The 22,204-nt window shown below is 39.2% G+C and overlaps 1 protein-coding gene across 1 annotated transcript in view; it reads left to right on the top strand.

Annotated features, from left to right (window-relative positions):
• Positions 1-3,057: 3,057 nt before the first annotated feature.
• The window catches only part of LOC306879583 (trinucleotide repeat-containing gene 6C protein-like), a 58,799-nt gene continuing 39,652 nt past the window's right edge, over positions 3,058-22,204 (top strand). Inside the window, exons 1-3 of the mRNA XM_079432636.1 lie at positions 3,058-3,772; positions 15,542-15,639; positions 22,154-22,175. Of these exons, the coding sequence (XP_079288762.1) occupies positions 15,577-15,639; positions 22,154-22,175 (85 nt within the window). The 5' untranslated portion in view covers positions 3,058-3,772; positions 15,542-15,576. The remainder of the gene's footprint in view (positions 3,773-15,541; positions 15,640-22,153; positions 22,176-22,204) is intronic.

The following is a 22,204-nucleotide window of genomic DNA, read 5'->3' as shown; positions in this document are numbered from 1 at the left end:
GTGCTGCTTGACAAACAAAAATAACGCCTTGCGCTTAACAATATTCCTTATCCCCCTGGCATTGAGAGTAATGATAGATAAAGACGTATTAACAACAACGGATAGAAAAATGTAATAAGTAAAGTTTGGATGAAATTAGATTTTTTAACCTTACTGAAAGGAGCTGCACCAACTAACTTAAAAAAAGGGTGCATAGCGAAACTTAGTGAAACAGTGAAAACTAAGGAGATACCTAGGATTCTCAGTCGACAGCTTATCACATACCAGTTCTTAGCACTTAACAGACATAAAATGCTAGTCTATAGAGCAATGCAAATAATTGAACAAGATGTAAAAGAAGCTGTCTTGTAAACATATTCAGTTGAGTGTCATTAAAGTGCTCATCAACCCGTATAAAAATAATAAAGAAAATATAGTGTTTATCAGAACAGATAGAAAAATATACACACAGAGAAAAAGCAATTAGGAAATTATAGCTTAACTCGGCTTAAGGCACATATGACAGGTGTGACGTTTACCACTTTCAAGTCTCTGGAAACAGTTCAGCCCTGTTAGCAAAGGCTCGAGCTCCCACGAAGTAAGCAGCTTTCCCTTGTTCACGCGCTTTGGCCACCAGTGGCCACAGTTGCATCCTTCGCTCTCTGACTGCTGGGGACAGGTCTTCGGCAAAACGTAGCTTGTTGTTTTGCAGGAAGGTGGACTTCTTTGCAGCCTTCCAGACAGCGTCGCGGTAAATACGAGCACCAAACTGTAGAATTATCCCTCGAAGCTTGGTGGCATCTTTCTTTAGTTGGCCAAGACGGTGCACTGAGTCAATAACATCAGGGAGTTTGGCCTTGTGCTCCGGCAGGATGGACTGACAGATGTGTATAACCTCTTGGCGGACGTTCTGGTCTTTGTTTTCAGCCAAACCGTAGAGTCTCAGGTTCCACCGTCGCGAATAGTTTTCCAGCTCAGTAAATCGTTGTTCCAATAGGCTCGTCTTTTTCTCCGCCACGTTGACTCGGTCATCAATGTGTGTCACTTTACCTCTCACTTCACGAATCTCAGCGCAGGCAAAATCAACAGTCTTCTTTAGCCCCTCAATCTTCAGTGTATTGTTGGAAATCATTCTCTCCACATTCTTTTCCAGAGAGTCGAGTCTCGTGTTGAAAATGACTGAGATTCTCTGCACAATACCTTCCATGTCTAGATCCACGGAGCGCTGCGGCTTAATTTTTTTGGTGCAGGAGGTTTGGAGGGAGTTGTGGAAGGAGTTATGGGGGGAGAGAGGGGAAATCTGGGTCCCCGAGGGAGAACACAGGAGCATCCGCCATACGGTAGTCGTGTAGGTTGTTCACAAGCAGATTGTCCGTCGGTACCTGCATGCTGCCGTAGTTGTGGTATGCTAGCTAGCTATGCTGATAGCCGAGGTTTTCCCCCACGTGTGTCGTTAAGAGGCGAGAATTCTACACGATGCAACATTTAACAATAAGTTGACACGGTGCACTCAAATCTGTATCAATGTCTCTCCAAAAAAATACTTAAAGTAACTATGATTCACTAATATGCAAGTCTGAAGGTGAACAGCTCCGAAGCATACGTGCACTCACACCGCCATCTTGGTCAGCCTACCGCCATGTTGTGTGCTGTGTCATACAATACCTTCACCCCCGTATGTCAGTTGTAAGCAGGTTTCATGTAAAACTGCTCACCTAAAATTTGATCATTTAGTTTAAAGTGATAGTTCACCCAAAAATGAAAATTATGTCATAAATTATTCACCCTCATGTTGTTCCAAACCCGTAAGACCTTCGTTCATCTTTGGAACAAAAATTTAATATTTTTAGTGGAATCTGAGAGCTCTCTGACCCTCCATAGACAGCGTTGTTTACGTTCAGTAGACAGCGTGCACATGCTGAACGTAAACAACGCTGATTACGTTGATTAAGTTCTGGGGTACTCTCCAAAATGGTGGAAGACGGTAACTCGTGGAGAAGAATTGTTGAATAAGTTATGTTATTATTGTTTTCTTTGTGTACAAAAAGTATTCTTGTAGCTTCGTAAAATTACAGTTGAACCCCTGATGTCACATGGACTATTTTACCAATGTCCTCGCTACATTTCTGTGCATTGATCGTGGTAATATCCTTGCTGTCTGGAGGGTCAGCTCTCAGATTCCATCAAAAATATTTTAATTTGTGTTTCGAAGATGAATGAAGGTCTTATGGGTTTGGAAGGACATGAGGGTTAGTATGACAGAATTTTCATTTTTGAGCAGGGTTGCCAGGCTTTCACATCAAAACCCGCCCAATTGCTACTCAAAACTAGCCCAAAACTAGCCCAAAGGCATTTCAATGGGGTCCCCTGGTAAAAAAAAAATGCATTCTGAGGGGTAAAATACACGTTTTTTGTGAGGTTTTTGTAAATATCACGTTATTGGGGTTGCTTCAACCCGCTGACATGAAAAACAACCTAAGGTAACAGTGTTAATGAAGCCCAATTTCGCGGGAAAATCGCAGACTTGGCAACACAGTTTTTCAGTGAACTAAACCTTTAGATGTAGTCTTTTTCTTTCTTTTTTTTTGTACTTCAAAATGTTGTATTGGTTTATTTTAGAAAAAAAAAATAATATAAACAAAATGCACTGTCTTTCCCTCTGCCGCCTTTTCTTTCACCAACCCTTTCATCCCCCTTTTTGTCCCATGGGAAATTACAACAGCAAAAAGCCTGGACCCTGCTGCATGAATCTTTTCTCTCTTTTGTATTTCAGAATGTCACACTAGAAATCACACTATAGGTCAAACAGTGGCAGAGTCATTATGGGAGCATCCTTGAATGTAGATTAAATTACTATAGATAGATAGATAGATAGATAGATAGATGATTTTTTTTTTTTTTTTTTTTATTGTTAGATTGTTTGTGTAGAGAGAGTGCAGGGGATCTCCGTTGAAAACCCATTCCAGCCCCTTTGAAATCCATCTGGACGCATTGGAACCTTTTATGGGCGGTGCTCCGATGTCAAATCAGTCTGCTTGCTTATTGGTTGGTTAAACGTCATATGAAAATTACTTCAGCGGCTAAGCCCCTCCCACCGGAGTTGAGCTGCACGTCTGCTTGTGTTGATACCGAACAAAATGGCTGCAGAGGCTTGATCCTGACCTGACACTCTCAGCGCTTTCTCCGGAAACTCCGCACTTATATCTGGATATTTCCACTGTCGTTTTAAAAACATCTCTGGATTTTTCCACACGTCTGCAGCCAGACTGCTCGCCACATCGCTCGCTGTCTTTATTTTTTGCACTTTAATGAAGCAGCTCGCATCGTATAATCTCATGTCAGTCTACCAGACAGTAACGTTAGCAGCTTCAAACTGCCCTCTTCTTCATTTTGCACCGTAGATGAGATGCTATTTCTGATGACCAATTTATGCCACTGTACTTGACAAACTGCCTCGCTGTTTTGATGTATTTTTTCCTGTGTTTTCGAAGGTATATGTCATGGAAATGTCTGTTTTCCCAGCATGCATGCATCAATAATCTCCATCAGAGCCCAGAGCTCTGAGTCTGCATAGACATTTCACAACAGTCCTTTTTCCTTTGCATGCTGCATTTTGCGTTTATTTTCGTTCTGCTGCCTTTTTGGGACTCTTTCGGAAGTTCAGCTGCTCATTACTTGCGTCTGTCTGTTTTTACGGGTACCTTTTTTTCGGAAAAAAGGCCTTTTGTACCGCTGTACAACATGCAACACTTTTTTACAGAAAGCTGCCAAAGCTCGACTTGTGAACAAAAAGGTGAGTTGAGATATCGGCTCCGTCTCAAAACCTCGGCTGCTGACTCGTTATGATTGCTTGGTAGGCAGCTCACTTGGTTTAAAAAAAATCGTTTATCATCTCTAAAACAGGCTGCGAGTTTAATTTAATCCGTTGGAGACATTGTGTGCTTTGGCGTAGTGGTTAAAAATCTGGGCTGTTACCTGAAAGCTTGTAGCAACGAGCTTGACTATAAAGCCGCTTAACCAAGTTCCTGCAGGTAGACTGAGCCTGTAATATGTTTACTGTTAGTTACTTCGCCGAATGGGTCAGAATAATGAGAATTTAAAATACTGTTTTAGTTTCATCCAACCGCTGTTTAGTCGTGTAATCTGTAATTAGAGCCTTTATTTACCCTGAAACAAGTTTTCTTTTTTCTTAATAGTCTTTCATTTAGTTCTATTTATTTACCTGTGTGTTTATTTAAAGATATACTGTGCTCAGATATGTTAATTAGCACACCACAGTTCCATAGTAATAAACTATGCAGCGAATCTGATATTTGGTTATTTTAATTTAATGTTAATTTGGTTGTAAGAATTATTATCTAAATACTCCAGAGCAGTTAGATATTTTAGCATTTTTTTTAAATGTAAAAATTATTTTTTTATTAGTTATTTTATTTTAGTTATTTTAGATAACTATTTGCTCTGTGAGAAATAGGAATTTGGATTTGCCATCCTTCTCCCCTATTGTTCTAGTACTTTTCATCCATATTGTCATTGTGTTCATTTGTAGCTTTGCTTATTGTCTTGTGCGCTTAATTGAAAACCATAATTTTATTCTTCGATCTATGTTTCTCTCTTGAAAATCATGTCACACTTGGCTGATGCCAGTGATAAAATGAATAGGGCAATTCACTTGTAATTCATAACCCGTCAACTATTTGAATGTGTGCTGCTCAACCTTAATTATAAATCACACCGAAACTAGGAGCTGCTTTGCTCCAATACACACAGATTCAGCTCTCCCCCCTTTCGTCTGGGTTTAGGAAACAACCTCCCTCATGGCACTGCAGGGGATTGGGGTCAAAGCTTGGAGGCGTGAGACGCCAATGTTCAGCTTGTCAAAAAGGGCAAGCAATACGGATGAGCGATCTCGCTCTGGACTATACGGGTGCACACAAATCCCTGAACCGCAGAGCTTGTAAAAGTTGAAATTTAGAAACTGGGAATTCCTTGTCTTCAATGGGATTCTCTGTGTACATTGTGGCTTTCTATTTGGTGTCTAGCACCACTTTATAGCAGGACATAATTTAATCTTGGCTTCTGTGGCTGCACGCTGCCTCCGTCTTGCTCTGATAAAATTAGAGCACATTGTTCTTGTCTGCACAGATTTCGAAGGCTGGCTGTGGTATACTCTCCTTTGCTGGAGTTCAGTTTGCATTTCTGTAAAAGTTCTGCATTTCCACCCATATTTCTCTCATTACCTCATCATCGCACTAAAGTCCAGTCCAGTTCAGTTTAACATTGAACTCTCTGATGTAAGAGGCTGGAATCCTCTTGTCCATGTGAGAGGAGAATGGTGCGCCACGCAGCAGGACAGGATGGGGTACGGGTTAGGGAAAGAACTGGAGAAGAAAGGATTTGTGAGTGTTGGCTGGTGTCCCAGAAAATGTCCCTGCTGTGTTGCTGGGTACTTCCCCCCCATTCTGTCTTATGATAGCATTTTGCTATAGACTCTAGGCAGAGTATAGCTTCATGTCTTTGAGATTTTGAGTTTGTGGATTATTGTATTTCAGATTGTTTCGTTTTAACCCTTGTTTTGTTTTGGAGATCCCAGGTTAATTAGTCAGAAAACATAAATCTTAAACAACGACTTTAATGACGTCTAATATTTTGAGAATGGATACTTCAGAGGTCCCTTTTGGAAAAATATATATATACATTTTATTTTTCAAAATATAATTTTAAAATATTTTAAATTATATATAAAAAAAAAAAAAAAAAAAAAAAAAAAATATATATATATATATATATATATACTCAGAGCCTAGGTGAATAAATGCACCAAGCAACCCCAAAATTGAAAGTTGGTGTCAGAAGGACATGAATATTATTTTTTTATATTCTTCTTTGTGGTTTTATGTTTAGTTATATGATAGTTTTGTACATGGCTCAGCTGTAATTTTGTTTTCTGCTTAGTTGTGCCAGTAGCACCAATTTTATTTTATTCTACAAATATCTTTATTCTACAAAACATTATTAATAATATTAATTTTTAATAATTTTTGAAAATATTCGGTTTTACATTAAGAGCACTATCACAATTTTCTTAGAGTTTCTACAGCTGTTTAACTTTATCTTGTAGCCAAAAGAACAAGGGATAGAATGCATGCGTTTAATTAATTAATGTCAGTGACATTAAGAATTGGCCAATTAGGGCAAGCGCCCTAATTTTGTCAATTACCAACAATGCAGCCATCACTAACATTGAGCCCTAATGTTTGAATGTAAATGTAATGCACTATATGTAAATGATGTTAATTTGCTGTTGTGAGGAACCACAAAGAGAGTGCACCATCATAAATGATTGAGAGGCCTTAACACTCCAAGAAAGTTGAAGTTCGTTCAAGATGTGAACAAGTCTGAATCTTATTCATTCTGTTTCAACCATTTTCTGTTTTGGTAGTATCATCATTTCAGATTTTAATGATTTAAACTGATTTCTGGATACAGTGGTTCTATTGTCCTGTGTATTGATTCAGTACTGCTTGAGCTCTTAGGCGTACTATTAAAAATGAGCGTCTGGTTTTCCTTTCTCTATTTATAAATACTTGTTTGCCTTTATTGTGCTTTGGACACCTGACAAGCTGACAAGCGGTTGTCTGTTCTTCTGTGTATGGCCTCTGTGGTAGCTGTCAGTATAACCTTCAGGATGAAAGGGAAAACCATTCGGGAATGATACTGACTCCATCTCCTGGAACTGCATGTGTTGTATCATGTCTTATCTGATTTCACTTTGATAAATTTCATTAGAATAGAGCTGACATTGATGTTTTGACAGCTTAGACTAGTGTTGTCAAAAATATCGATATTTCGATAAATATCGATACTGAAATATCTGAACGGTACCAATATTAATTTCCCGAAGTATCGATACACCGATACTAGCCGAGCTGTCACTTTCACTTCTCTCCAAAGGCGCGTGGACAAGCACCACACGTGACCGCACTCGTCTCCTTCGCTCTGGTTAAATAGCAAAAGTGAAGTGAATAGAAAGATGACTGCTCTGGTTGTTAAAGAACACAGCAGGAGTGCTATCTGTAGGGATCTATGATCTCCGCGATGCAGAGAACGCCACGGAATCCAGTCATAAACACGGAATTTACAGTTTAACACGGAATGTCACGGAATTTGTCAAAGTTTGGATTAATTAATCAAAAGTAGGTCATTACACTTAAATCAAATCGCGATATGGACTAGTATCTGTAAATATTAAGCTGCAAAAGTGGATTTAAATATGAATCCTGCATGTTCTGCGCGTCTCTGTGTGAATGTGCTGCACGTGCGGTTGTGTTTACTAATGTGGCGCTCGCGGTGATTTCAGCGTCTGCCGTCTCAATGAGGACATAAATACATCAACAATATCTCCAGAACTGATCTGAAAGGCACTTTACGAGCATTTTACCATTTAATTTGAGTAAAACTAGCGTCATATCATACACACACAGAACTTTAGAAGTATTCACGGCAACCCGTCAAAATAAAAGTTCGGTTTAACTTAGCCTATTAAAGACCGTGTGCCAGAAATAGGCTATATTACTATTATTTAGTAGAATAATTTAATTTTTTTACTGTTAATTTTTTTAAAAGAAATAATCACAAAATATTTTAATTTTAATAGTAAATCCCCTTCATTTGCCAAAAATGTAAATGTTTAATTTTCATTAATTCAAATATAAATGAATTAAAATAGTTTTATGCCTTCATCTGATATCCAGTAAAATTTAAATACACAACACAGAATTTCTGAGGGGGAAAACACATTTCATAAGGCTACTGTAAGAATAAATAAAAATTGTTTGTATGCATTCAAATAATAGACATGCTAAAACACAGAATTTGGTAACAATAAAACATAAGGTGAGAAAAAAATAAAACATTTAATACGACCCTAAGCGTGTCATTTTTGTTACACTTTTAATAAATTAAATGTTAAATTATATAATTTTCATGATTTTAATGAATTAGACATGCTTTTAGATTAATAGCATTTAATTTGACCATTAAAAAAAAAAAAAAGAGTCCAGAAAAATTCAAACTTTAAAAAAATGGAATCCAGAAAAATTAAAATGGAAAAAATTGAATGTAGAAAAAAATAAAACGGAATTTGGGGAAAAATAAAACTGATTTCATAGGGCCCTATATCTGGAAATATTTTGGTTATGAAGCAAATGAGAATATCAACAAATAGAACTTTGGATTTTAATAAGTACATGTATTAGTAAGCGTTAGTTTCAATTAACATTTAACTAAGATTAATAAAATATTAATAAATAAATCAACAAATGCAGTACCTCAAGACATTTTTTTGTTCATGTAAAATATACCGCATGTTCTCGACTTGTTACATTTATCTTTAAATTAAAAAAATTACCCCCTTAATATTGTGGCAGTTTTTTTCACCGTGGTATCGAAAATGGTATCGAGTATCGATATTTTTCAAGGTATCGTATCGAAGTTAAAAATTCCAGTATCGTGACAACACTAGCTTAGACAAAGCTATTGTTCTTCTGTAGGACAATCCTGGATTGTTTAGCCTCAATTCTGCTGTATGCCTTACTTCTTAAACATCACATGGTAAGGCCGGAACACAACTTAAGGCTCTTTGCTAACTTTAAATGTGTGGTATTCAGTGATTGGTTTCCATTTGGTTGCGAGTTGACTGTTTTGTCTCAATTTACTTGCCCTTGTTTTTCCTGTGTAAACTTCAAAAATAGATCAATCTAAATCTTGGCTCTCAATTAATTAAACTAATTTAAGATCCAATCTATGTTTTTATACAATTAACTAACTTTAATAGTAGTCTAAGCAGTTTATGCAACAGGTCATAGATCATTAAGTAAGTGAGTTGGAGTCAAGATCAAAATCAGTTCAGTTGGAGTCAGGTTGTACGTGACGACCCAGCTTTCTAAATTTAGCAGGTTATGCCCCCCCCCCCCCCCCCCCCCCCCAATCCCCCATATCCTTAGCACTCAGTAATTTTAGCACATAGGAAATGCTAAGATGCTCTTTAGTTGTAGATTGAGAAGGCTTCTTGATGACCCAGTCAGTGCAGAGAACTACCGAGGGGAGCTGCAGGTTGCTACTACTCGACAGCAGGAAGGCCGAAGGTTAATGGTTTTTCCCCTCCCCTCCACTGTGGCCTGCCAGAAGTCCTTGTGAGCACACAAGCCTCTGCTCACAGCCTCCACAGGTCTGGATATTAGCCAAGACAGCCCACTCTGAAACACACCACCTTTCAGTGTTTTTCTGTATACCTCCCCTGTCCTGCCCTTCAAGTCAAGTCAATAATCACATCCCTCGCACCTCTTCATCTTAAGCATTACTTTTCATTCGTGAGAATGAATATCACACATTGTTTTAGTTTTTATTTTGCCTTTAAAGTATATAAATTTGAATTTTTTTTTTTCATCCTCTTTCATTCTTCTTGAGCATTTAGAAAATCTCACTGTTTTTATTATATAGCTCAGTGTGCCCTTCAGGTCTCTTGCCCAGAGAAAGTGATATATTTATCCTGAAACTTGGGTCAGTTTCCATTGGTGATTTTTTTTTTTTTTTTCACATTCTGGTCTAACTTTGTTAATTGTAAACAAATAACATTGACTGTGATGCTTATTCCTAGAGTAGAGGACTAGCAATGCCAAGGCCATGGGTTCGATTCCTAGGGAATGCATGAACTGGCAAATTGTATCTTCAGTTTGAATAAAAGCATCTGCCAAATGCAAAAATGTAAATGTAGGTTTAAGAGTTTTTTACTTCGGTCCGGGTGGTGAAATAACTAAAAAAAAAAAAAAAAAAAAAGTTTTAAGTTTGTTGTTTCAGCTGATATGTTTAGTTCATTTTCAAGAATCTCTTCAATCCATCTGTTTCAATTTAATACTCTGATTCAACAGACTATGACCCAGAAATCTTTGTGTGGTATTTATTAAAAACATATTTCAGTAAAAAATATATGGTAACACTTGAGATCAGAGAACACATATTCACTATTAACTACGACTTTTGCCTCAATAAACTACTAATTTGCTGCTTATTAATAGTTAATAAGGTGGTTGTTAGGTTTAGGTGCGGGTTTTGTATTAAGGAATCTAAAATATTGTCATGCAGAATAAGGCATTAATCTGTGCTTTATACAGCAATATGCTAGTAGTATTCAATAGTCAATAGTGAGAATTGGTCCTTAAAATAAGTGTTACCAAATATATAAAATAAAAGTTACTAATAGTACAGTAGCAAGAATATGTTTGTGAACCCTTTGAAAATATCTGGATTTCTGCATTGATCACTCAAAATGTGGTCTAATCTTCATCTAATTCACAATAAAAGACAAGCACAATCTGACTTAACACACAAACAGTTTTCTTTACTTGTCAACATTTTTTGAAGACATTGAGTCATTGCTGATAAGGCAGGCTGGAAAAAGTAAGTAAGCCTCTGTTTTATGACATCCCCAAAAGATAACTGTCAGTTGGAGATGAGAATGGAAGTATGGTTGCTCGGGTGCCCTGTCTACAAATGCAAGAAATTCTGAACTGTTATAGAACAGACACTGCTATGCTGCCATTGAAGGAACAATGAATTCAAAGTGTATCTAGACATATTACTGGAGAATGTTAGCACAACAGTTTCTGATTTCAGGAGAGGTTAGATGACTCAAAGCACACGAATAAGTCAACTAAAGAATGGCTGGGGAAAAGAAAAAGGAAAATATGTTTCTCCTTGACCTTAACTCAATGCAGATGCTGTGCATAATCTAGAGGAGTGTTCTAGCATGACCGATCAGTAATATTGATAAACTGAAACAGATTTGTGGGGAGGGATGGTCCAAAACAGGTCATGTAAGCAACAGAAAATATTTGGTTGAGGTTACTCTGCTAAAGGAGGATCTGCAAGTTACTAAAGTCAAGGGTTCCTTGTCTTTCTTCACCCTGCACTGCAATTCACGAGTTCACACTTACATATATTTAGCACGAGTAAGGTAATGCGTATTTGGCGAGTATAGTAATGCGTAGTTGGCGTGCTGTCCTGGGGAAGGGCTTCGAGCTCAGGAATTGCCCGAACCCAGAATATCCCCCAAAAAGCAATTGTGTTGGACAGCTGCCAGACTAAGAACCCCCCAAATACGCACTGAGATCTGGCGGGAGCTGTTTTTGAGAAGTCACCTGTATGGCAGGCCGAAAGCCTGCGTGCTCCATGGGAGCGGCTTGGCATAGGATGGGTAGGCCCGACCGGCCGCTGGTGGACTGCATGGTTGGGCGCCCGGTCGGGAGGGCTCGAACCAATGCTCAACAGTGTGCTCACTGCGTTGGAACGTTATAATTTGAGTCGGCTAAAAGGGAAGACGCTGTGAGGATTACTTGCGCAAATGTAGACAAATCCAATGAGCTACTTCTGATAACGCGTTGAAAATCTTGGTGCTGCTTGCGTCAGAAAGTTAAGCATACGACAAAATAGGATTTCCTGTGCTAGCGTAGCCCAAATAAATGCCATGAATCTGGATGGATAGGCATGGCTTTGGAAGCGGAGGTGATGTCGACTTTTGAGAAGAGCAGGGGCCCAAATTTGCATCAGAGGCAGCCTCACGCGTAATATCAGCCTCTGGGGCTTAAGATGGGAGACTGATGAAAGCGAAAGAGAAAAGGGAGTAAAAGAAAGATGTGTGTGTCTGTTGCGAGCAGAGGCAGCCTTGCGCTTGCTTCGCCTGCTGTAGCTGTAGGCCACAAGAAGGGAGTCCTGAAGAACTTGAGAAGCCTGCTCTGCTAGCGGAGGTAGCCTGGCGTTAGTGTCTGCCACAGGAGCTGGAAGCCACTGAAAAAGAAAAAAGGGGTTATTAGTAGAGGGAGAAAAAAGACTGAGATGTGTGGGCCTGTGTTGCAAGCGGAGGCAGCCTCGTGATTGCTTCTGATGCTGTAGCTGTAGGCCACGGGAAAATGGTTTGTGGCTTTTAGCAGGACGTGCTGGAATGTCCAGGTAGCCTGCAGTGTTGCCGACTTAGCCATTTTGCTGCTAGATTAGCCACTTCTCGGACTACCCTAGCAACTACGCTGGACCAACTACGCTGTTGGTCCACTGTGACCAACAGCGAAACTTCCTCTTCTGCTGTTGATCTTATCCATAAACCAAATTAATCTTATCCATTTTATCTATCCATTTATCGAAATGCAATGTGTAGATTAAATATGGGTTAAAAATGCTGGTGACAAATGCAAAAAGTTTGATTTAATTCCAGTGTGTTTTCTAGCACTTTGCGTCATGGTAACATAAAGACGTTAACATCCAGTGATATCGCGACGCCCTTTAACAACTTTTAGCAATGAATTACCTGCCACTAGCGTTTTTACCTGAAAATTATTTGGCAACATTGGTGGTCTGCGCCGCTAGCGGGAGACGCCTCGCGCTAGCATCTGGAAACAGAAGCAAGAGGCCCGGTTGCGTACGGCGCTGCGGTCGGGAGACCCGCGGTGCAGGCTGAGCCGAAGCGGGAAGCGAGTGAGGTTTGCTGCGGTGAGAACTGGGGCACGGCCCAGGCTCGTTGAAGGCCTGCTGCTGCGACCCGACGCTCGCGGAAACGACGGTGGTGTCGAGCGAGGCGAGTTCGGAGCTTTTCTCAATCTGTGGCCGCCTTGGCCAAAAATCCGATTTGTTTACCCTCTGTGAGGACGGTGCGTTGGAATTAATCAGTGTTTGCCTCAGGCTTAAATACGAATCACTTTCCGATCGGATGATATTGTTGGGTCCGAATGATAAGAGGAGTGGAGGCGAGGTTAAGCCTCGGCGTCGAGCAGAGAGCAGCGGCTGCGGCGAAGCGTGGAGCTTGGCCGCCGTGTCTGGCGGAGAGAGACCGATCATGGATTGGCCGGAGGATCCGAAAAATCCTCAGTATAGGTCTCATTGTTTGGACCGGATGAGTTGAGTCTGTGATGTAATGGTAAAAGGTGCAAATTGAATGCTAATTAACTGTCAAATGAATAGAGGTATGTCAGCTGTATTTATATCCGTGCATTGATTAACTTGAGTGCAAACCTCCTGTGTTAATTAGGCTAAGTATCTGACGTGCTCCTCCCAAACTTTGTTAATAAAACATCATTAAAAATGTGAAAAGTACAATTGTTTGTGTATTATTACTTAAGTCAATTTGCATTTGTCTATAATTGTGAGTTAAATTAAGATCAGGCCACATTTTATGAGTTTTATGAGCAAAAATCAAGATATTTTGAAAGGGTTCACAAATTGAATCTTGCCACTGTGTTGTTAGGTCATATAAATTGTAAACGACTAAATATAATTTGTCCTTCCGTCCATTTAGTGAAAAACTTGGTTTGATCATTTACTGTAGAATTAGGCCCGGTTTCACAGACAGGGCTTAGACTAAACCAGGATTAGACCATAGTTCAATTAGGACATTTAAGTAATTTTTATAAAAATGCTTGGAAAAAAAACATTACTGGGATGCATCTTGAAACAAAACAAAGGCACTGATATATTTTAAGATCAGTCAGTGCAAGTTTATTTCAGCTGAAACAGCGCAGACTTACATATTAGTCTAGGACTAGGCTTAAGCCTTGTCTGTGAAACCGGGGGATAATGTCCTAGATTGTGTAATGATGGTTTTTAAGATTAGGGGAAAAAACTTATAAACCTCAAAAATATTTATTTTAATAATAATTTTTAAAAAAGTATGAAATTAAGTATATTTACAGTATATTGATTAAGATATGTCTGAACAATGTATTTTTACAATTATTTGAGAGGTTGAGCAAGTAAAACCTGGAATAAATTATAATCTGTGCCAAGAAATTGAGTATTGTATGTTCTTGCCATTAAAAACAAATTGATCAGAATCAGAGAACACAGTATGTTTACATAAGTCTTAATGGGATTGTATCAGCTCGATTGTCTGGGTGCAGATGGTTATATTTTATGAACAGCTGAAGTGGTAGGCTTTGGAAAAGTCCAGCACTCAAAGGGTGTGGGATATTTATAAAGCCTTTCAGTGTCCCCCTCTACAAAATGCACTGGGTAATTTCAACATGATCTTCCTGTCTTCTTGCTCTGGACCTCTGCCAAGAGGTAATGTGAATGGCAATCGCTCAAACGCCTGTGTTCTGATTGGACAGCGAAAGTGGGGATAAGTTTACTAGCCAATGGGATGGGTTTGAGCCAGAGGTTAAATCAGGACAGCTGATTAGCAACTCTAAGCTTTGGTCCAGCCATACCATGGCTCTCTGCCAGGGTGTTGTTTCTAAGTACAATGCACTGTTGTCACTTCCAGTTTCACTGATTGACAGCTTTTCCTTTACAAACTACAGGATAGTACTAATTAATAAATAAATACAGGACACCTTACCCATTTGTTTTTGGTGTATGATAGAGCTGTTTATGAATTAACACCTGACTTGTGACTTTTATGTTTGCATGGAATGGAATGAGATCTCATTGTGTGTTGTTGGGTGGAAAATGCGTTTAGATTTAGGGTGTAATATATTGTCCACAGTCTTGCATTTGGAAAGATGAGGATCGTCTGTCCACTTGGCTAGGTCATGCTTTCTAAACCATGCATGAGTGAGTTAAGTGAAGTCAGGATACCCACTGGCACTGACAAAATGTGTCTGGACCCCTGTAGCACAATCAATTTGTCAAATCAGTGCACTGTCAGAGTTTTACCATGGCCTTTTTGGTCTTTGTATTGGATTTGGGTCATTGCTGTGTTGAACTTAACCAAAATTACCATGGAGACTGATGCCCTCAATTTGGCCTCAGGTTGGGTCGTAGAAATCATTACCAGTCTCCAGATACATTAAATAAAGGCTCGATTAATCATACAACCTCCGCCCACTTCATAATTTAAATGAGTGGGTGATAAAGTTGGATTTGGAAACATTGTATCTGTTCTTTTACTGTCTAAGGCCCGTTTACACTAGTGCGTTTTCGTTTTAAAGCAGCGTTTTAGAATGAAAACGATAACGTTTACACTGGCGTTTCCGCTGCATTGCAGAAACGATATCCGTTTACACTACACAACCGAAAACGCATGTCACATGACCATTCATGCAGGTACAACCATATATATGTATAGGTAGAGTCCCTATTATTTAGATGGCGGAAGCGTATGCGTGCTTGGAGCGTTCAAATGGGGAATCTACCCATACATATCTATGGGTACAATTACAAGCATGATGTTATTGTTTACATGGTCGTTAAGGATACGCAGTGCGAAAGTTTTCAAAATTCTCTGGTTTGGTCCGTTTACACTGAAACGCAACCCTGGAGTTTTCAAACTAAAACGGGGTCTGCAGCATTTTCAAAAGTCTCAGTTTTCGACCTTGAAAACGCCGGAGTAGTGTAAACGATAGGTGTAACCGTAGCAAAAGTTATGCGTTTTAAAATGAAAATGCACTAGTGTAAACGGGGCCTAAATTTTGCAGATCCTGCTGTCCACTATAGTCCTATAGTCCTCTTGCATGGTCTCGTGGGATTGTCTTCCATCCTGACAATTATAAATGATTCACCTGTGTCTGTCTTCTAGCTGAGAGCTGAACATCACAAGGAGAGAACCATTTGATGGAAGAAAAGAAAAAGAAAAAGCAAGAAGAAGAGACAAAGAAGGATACTGCGCAGAAAACGGTCAGTGTTTTAATTCTTTTTTAATAATAAAAAACCCAGGAAAAAACACTTCTGGTAGTCTGGACTGAGAAGACATATTCTTTTTAATGTATGGCCAATAACTGATGAATGACAATGATGGATAAAATTACCTGCTGTTGTACTTAGTCTATGGGCCAGTTTTACTAAACAGGGCAAATTAGCGCGAAAGCGCAATTCCAAAACAGCACTGATGAATTTCAGCAGGTGATTTACTAACAATGTGCAAATTAAAGAACACAGACTCAACATCTCATTTACATATCGACCAACGAAATATACCAAGCTCAGCGCAAATTAGCGTAGTCGCAAATAAAGAAGCCACAGTACATTGAAAAGAACTGTAGGCCAAAAAATGAAGGTTTGCTAAAAGTTTTGATTCAAGATTCAAGTTTTGACCTGGTATTGCATGACTCCTGGTTGAGGGTTCCAAGTCGACTTTTATTTTCTGAAGCAAATAAAAAATAACATGGCTTGGCAAATAATATATTCGGATAATGTGTTCTTCTGGCATTACAAATAAATTAATATGTGTGGAAAAATCCTCTCCCTTCTACCACGCGCTCTCTGTTCTCTGCGGTGCTTCCTCCTAGCAACAGCAATTGCAGCCATTTCAAGCGCAAAATAAGATAAGCTTTTTTGGGGCGTTAAATAATGGCCCAGATACCAGTAATTTGACTAGCGCAAACGTTAGTAAAAGGCATTGCGTGATTCATTTGAATACAAACGTAATCAAAGGGTGAAAATATCGTGCACAGTTAAGTATCCAATATGGACTGATATCGAATCCAAAATGGACCGATATTGATACGTTTTAGAAAGTCTCTTGTATTTAGACATTAACTGATATGCTACAGATATAGTGTGCAACCCCACAGAGTTTATTTGAATATCAGTTACAACAGATTTTGCTTTAACAGTTTTTCACCTCTCAAGATTCTTTCCTATTAAGAATTTGTAATTAGTGTTTGAATCAATGGTTAGATCTTTTGGGATTCAGCAAATGCACATTGAGTACTTCAGTATCTTTATTCAGAACCCGGGTGTTGGGAAGTTGGTGTTCTGTACTTAAAAGGGCAGTAAGAAAAGAACAGTCTTTATTACAGTTCTGGAATGGGACCAGGGAATGTAAACTAGCACACTGGCCTTGCTCCCTTCTCTTATTCGTCTTCCCCCTAGCCTCCTCTCTGACAGAGGGCCGTTTGTAGTCTGTTTCCACTCGATTAGCAGGCCACTGTTTGTGCCAATACGATTCACTCTAGGCCCCTGCTGGGCCTCTTGTCAGGCAGGGTGCGTTTTAAGACTTGAAGTTGAGTTTTGTTTTTGGTTGGTGCTTGTTGAGTCATGCTGTTATTTTGAAATAAAATAAAATAAAATTATGAGGTGTTATGTCTCACCAAGTTCAAAAAATGCTAAACTTTTAGTGTTTTCACACTACAAAAATATGAGTCTTCACTGATTTTGATACCACATATACAGTGGGAGAAAAATTATTTGTTGCCTTGGCCGTGTGTTTTGGGTCATTGTCATGCTGGAATACCCATCCACGACCCATTTTCAATGCCTTGTCTGGCTTCAATGCCCTGGCCCTGATGGTACATGACCCCGTCCATTGTCCCTTTGATGCGGTGCAGTTATCCTGTCCCCTTAGCAGAAAAACACCCCCAAAGCATAATGTTTCCACCTCCATGTTTGACGGTGGGGATGGTGTTCTTGGGGTCATAGGCAGCAGGGTCTCATCTGACCACAACACTTTCACCCAGTTCTCCTCTGAATCATTCAGATGTTCATTGGCAAACTTCAGACGGGCCTGTACTTGTGCTTTCTTGAGCAGGGGGACCTTGTGGGCGCTGCAGGATTTCAGTCCTTTACGGCATAGTGTGTTACCAATTGTTTTCTTGGTGACTATGGTCCCAGCTGCCTTGAGATCATTGTCTAGTAGGGGTGTAAGAAAATATCGATACACGTGAGTATCGTGATATTTTGTTTGGCGATACTGTATCGATTCTCCGAAACGGAATATCGATATTTAAAAAAAAAAAAAAAAAAAAAATCGTACAAGATTCATGGCAGTTGTTTCGTTTTGAGTTCATATCCCGACCACTAGTCTTCATCTCTGAACTTAAACAGTGACAGGAAATACTAGCATCAGGGCACTCCACTAATGTTAGCGTTAATATAGTTCACTGCCAGTAATGGAGGATGAAAGAATTGTTCCAGTTCTCGTTTCGATGTACAAAGCTGAAGTGTGGCACCATTTGGGCTTTTGTGGTAATGTCCGCCCCGGGACCGCGGCGCGAGCGCAACCTCGGTTCTGCCGCTTGCCGCGTCCCGTGTTGAAGAGCCTTTGCGCGGCGGGCGGTAGAGTCGCCGTGCAGATGCAGCTTTCTCTCGTAATTCGGGGGCGTTTTGTGCAGTTGGGTGCTCGCGTCGCGGTCTCGGCGATTCCACGCGGAACATAAACACAAACTGAAAAACCTGTGAAATCCAAGTTGAAAAGTTCTGAGAATGTTTAACATCTGTATTTATTTGATTGTTTTACAATTGTTTTGTTTTCTTTAGGAATCTTGCAAGCACATTTTTCATTGATATTAAGCAGATTTTTTGTTCAGATCAAATGTTATGACATTGCATGTCACAATTGTAAACTTAAACTGAAACTTTAAAGTAGAGTCTATAAACATATATTTTTATCTTTTTATAAAATATATTTTATACATACATTTAACTAAAGAATCATGCAAGCACTTGAATATTTCCCCCTTTACTCGTACTGCACAAAAAGTGGTTCAATAATGTTGAAAGTTATAGGGACTGATTATTGCAAATGCAGGTCCCAGTGTGTTCTGCAGTGTGTTCTGGTTAAACTATTTTTATTTATTTATGTTTTATTAAGGTTTGCATATGGTGGTGTGTTCTTAATGACAGCTTTCCTAAAAAATATATATCCTATTCCTAAAATAAGAAATATCCCAATATATCGCCTTGCTCACAGTATCGCAATATATCGTATCACAACCCCTGTATCGTGATACATATCGTATCGCCAGATTCTTGCCAATACACAGCCCTATTGTCTAGTTCCTCCCGTATAGTTCTGGGCTGATTCTAGGGATGGGCATTTCAGGCAAAAATAATATTCGAAAATCGACTGGTATTATTTGATTATTATTATTCGAAAAACACACCCCTCTCCCACATGCACGCCCACATAGGCTACAGTACATTACACACCCATAAACAGAGAAAGAGGGAGAGAGAGAGAGACCATTCAAGCTTTCAATCTGTATGTTAACTAACTGGTTAATACATTATTCGGGAATAGGCTTTCTTAACTCAAGCTATATAATTGTAACGTGCTGAAACATTTATAAAATACAACCGAATGACGGCACTTATTAACATAATTATTAATCAATTGCTCATAGAACTGCTAAGACATCAAAAATGAGCATGAACATCCCGGATAGCAAGCACATTCCGGCCAATTCCATCTGAAATGCGCCACTGTTTGCTCAGTCTCGGCATCGGTGAGAAGATAATGGGCCAGAGCCGTGCCAACTCTACAAAACATTTCTGACTGACGGCTTTTCTCTATGGGCCGATCTCGTCTGAAAGCTGTTGTACTTGCGGCAGGTCCACACTCGGTGTAGTTGTGTGTATTTACCTTCGGCCTGAGTTTGTTTGTGATGGACGGGCCGCTGCTAACGTTTGCTCAGGGTTCCTCAAATCTTTCCCTGGAGGGCCAATCTGCTGCAGAGTTTAGCTCCAACCCTGATCAAACTCACCTACCTATGATTTTCTTATGATCTTGAAGACTCTGATTAGCATGCTCAGGTGTGTTTGATTAGGGTTAGAGCTAAACTCTGCAGGAGTGGGCCAGATTTGAGCCGCCTGAGAAAAAGTTTGGCGGTTAAATCCTGATGCAAATCTACAGTGTGCGCGTGAGCATAGACATATGTGCGTGAGAATGTGGTGTCTTCTGTTGTCTTTGACAGCTTTTAGGTGCGTTATCAGTAGCACCTCCCGCTGGTTACATGAACGCAGCATCAGCACCGAAAACATGAAGAATTCTCGTCAAAAAAAATCGCACAGCCTATTTGATAATCTGTTATTAAATCAACTAATCGAATATTCGAAAATCGCAACCCATCCCTTGCTGATTCCTCACTGTTCTCATGATTATTGAAACTCCATGAGGTGAGATCTTGTATGGAGCCCCAGACCGGGGGAGATTGACAGTTATTTTGTGTTTCTTCCATTTGCAAATAATCGCACCAACTGTTGTCACCTTCTCACCAAGCTGCTTGGCGATGGTCTTGTAGCCTATTCCAGCCTTGTGTAGGTCTACAATCTTGTCCCTGACATCCTTGGACAGCTCTTTTGTCTTGGCCATGGTGGAGAGTTTGGAATCTGATTGATTGATTGCTTCTGTGGACAGGTGTCTTTTATACAGGTAACAAACTGAGATTAGGAGCACTCTCTTTAAGAGAGTGCTCCTAATCTCAGCTCCTTACCTGTATAAAAGACACCTGGGAGCCAGAAATCTTGCTGATTGATAGGGGATCAAATACTTATTTCACTCATTAAAATGCAAATCAATTTATAACATTTTTCAAATGCGTTTTTTCTGGATTTTGTTTGTTGTTATTCTGTCTCTCACTGTTGAAATAAACCTAACATTAAAATTATAGACTGATCATTTCTTTGTCAGTGGGCAAACGTTCAAAATCAGCAGGGGATCAAAAAAAAAATTTCCCCACTGATTTTGAACATGTTATTTAAAATGCTACATCAAAATTAGGGCTGGGACGATACGCTAATCTGCCGATTCAATACTATCCTGATACTTGTGTGCCGAATCAATTATATATTGTGATCATTGAGTATTGCAATTATATAACTCAGGGGTGGGGAACGTCGGTCCTGGAGAGCCGCAGCCCTGCAGAGTTTTGCTTCAACCCGAATCAAACGCAGCTGAACAAGCTAATCAAGGTCTGAAGAGTTAGAAAGCTACATGCAGGTGAGTTTTAATTAGGGTTGGAGCTGAACTCTGCAGGGCTGCGGCTCTCCAGGACCGGAGTTCGCACCCCTAATATATAACTATTGCAATTCGATATTACAATTTATTGTGATTGTTTGCTTATTAAAGACTAGACCATGTAAAATACTTGATTATACACTTAAAAGAGACTCTATATAATGAGTCATATTAACAAAAACAATGCATCACATCTTTCTGAACTTTTATTTCAGGAGCATACAGATACACAGTGTATATTTAAAGTACTTTCAACCATGAAACGTTCTAGTAACCGTGAATTAAAAACGTGAAGGTGCAGAAAGAATTCTGGAAGAGGTTTGATCCTCTGCCTCCGTCATGGTTTTGCTTTCTCGCGACGGCTTGAAACGTATACGACGTCATCTAATGCAGCGGCACTGCACACACAGAACGATCGTTGTATGACATCAAAGCACCGCGAGAGCTACAGAGAGCAGAAGACGGCTCCGCATGCTTCGAATCGCGGTACTTTGATGTCATACGCTGATCGTCTGCGCGGTGCTGCTTCAAGTCAAACACACCTATATATTTCGCCCTCTGCTGGAACCCACCACCTCTTAGGAAATGTAAAATAATTAAATATAAATAGATTCTGAGGTAAACCAATCGATTTTTAAATCTTTTTAAAAAGAATCACAATTGTTGTTTTTTTCTCCCACCCCTAATAAAAATATACATAATAAATTTAAATTAAAACAATTACATATAACTGTCAAGTATTTTTCTAGTAAGCAAGATCAGTACATCAAATAATATTAACAGCATTCTTATTAATGACTAGTGTTGGGAGTCAAGAACCAGTTCTTATTCAGAGCAAATTATATTTTTTAGTGCCAAATGTCAGTCAGACAGGGTACCAAATCAAGTCTGCCATCAGTACTACTGATACGGTTCTGGTAGTGTTATTTTTATTTTTTATTTTAATGTTAATATTGACTTTTATTATCAAAGTACAGGTACATTAAAAGTATGTTAATCGAGTTAATTGCAGCCTGTAGGCAAAAAAACAACAACAGGAACACACTCACTATATTTGCGTAGTAATCATGTCCATATTTCTGAACATGACACTAATGAGTTGGGTTCAAAAAATGCATCCTTTTTTGTGCATCCTTCTAGTCATTTATAACTCTGGTGATACTTTGCTGATATTTGTGTATGCTTTTATTAATATACACATTTAATACACACATTTATTTAATATACATTTATTTATATATTTTTGATTATGAAGAAAATGTAGACTAGCCATAAATGAATTACACAACTGGAATGCATCATTTATTAGCAGTAAAATGTCAGGGCAGCCTGCTACAGAAATATGGTATACATATTCATTATACTATGTAAATAGCATGTAAACTACTACACTGAACAAGTACAGTGAAGTATCTCATGGCTTTTGCTGATAGCATCTCTTGCTTTCATTTACAGGATACTGAACAGAAAACCAAAGGTAAGTACTCTTTAGAGTCCTTTTAATCT

Source organism: Barbus barbus (assembly GCF_936440315.1).
Source record: "Barbus barbus genome assembly, chromosome: 13".
Lineage (NCBI taxonomy): Eukaryota > Metazoa > Chordata > Actinopteri > Cypriniformes > Cyprinidae > Barbus > Barbus barbus.
Note: the sequence above shows the minus strand (reverse complement) of the source record. Positions and strands in the feature narration are given on the sequence as shown.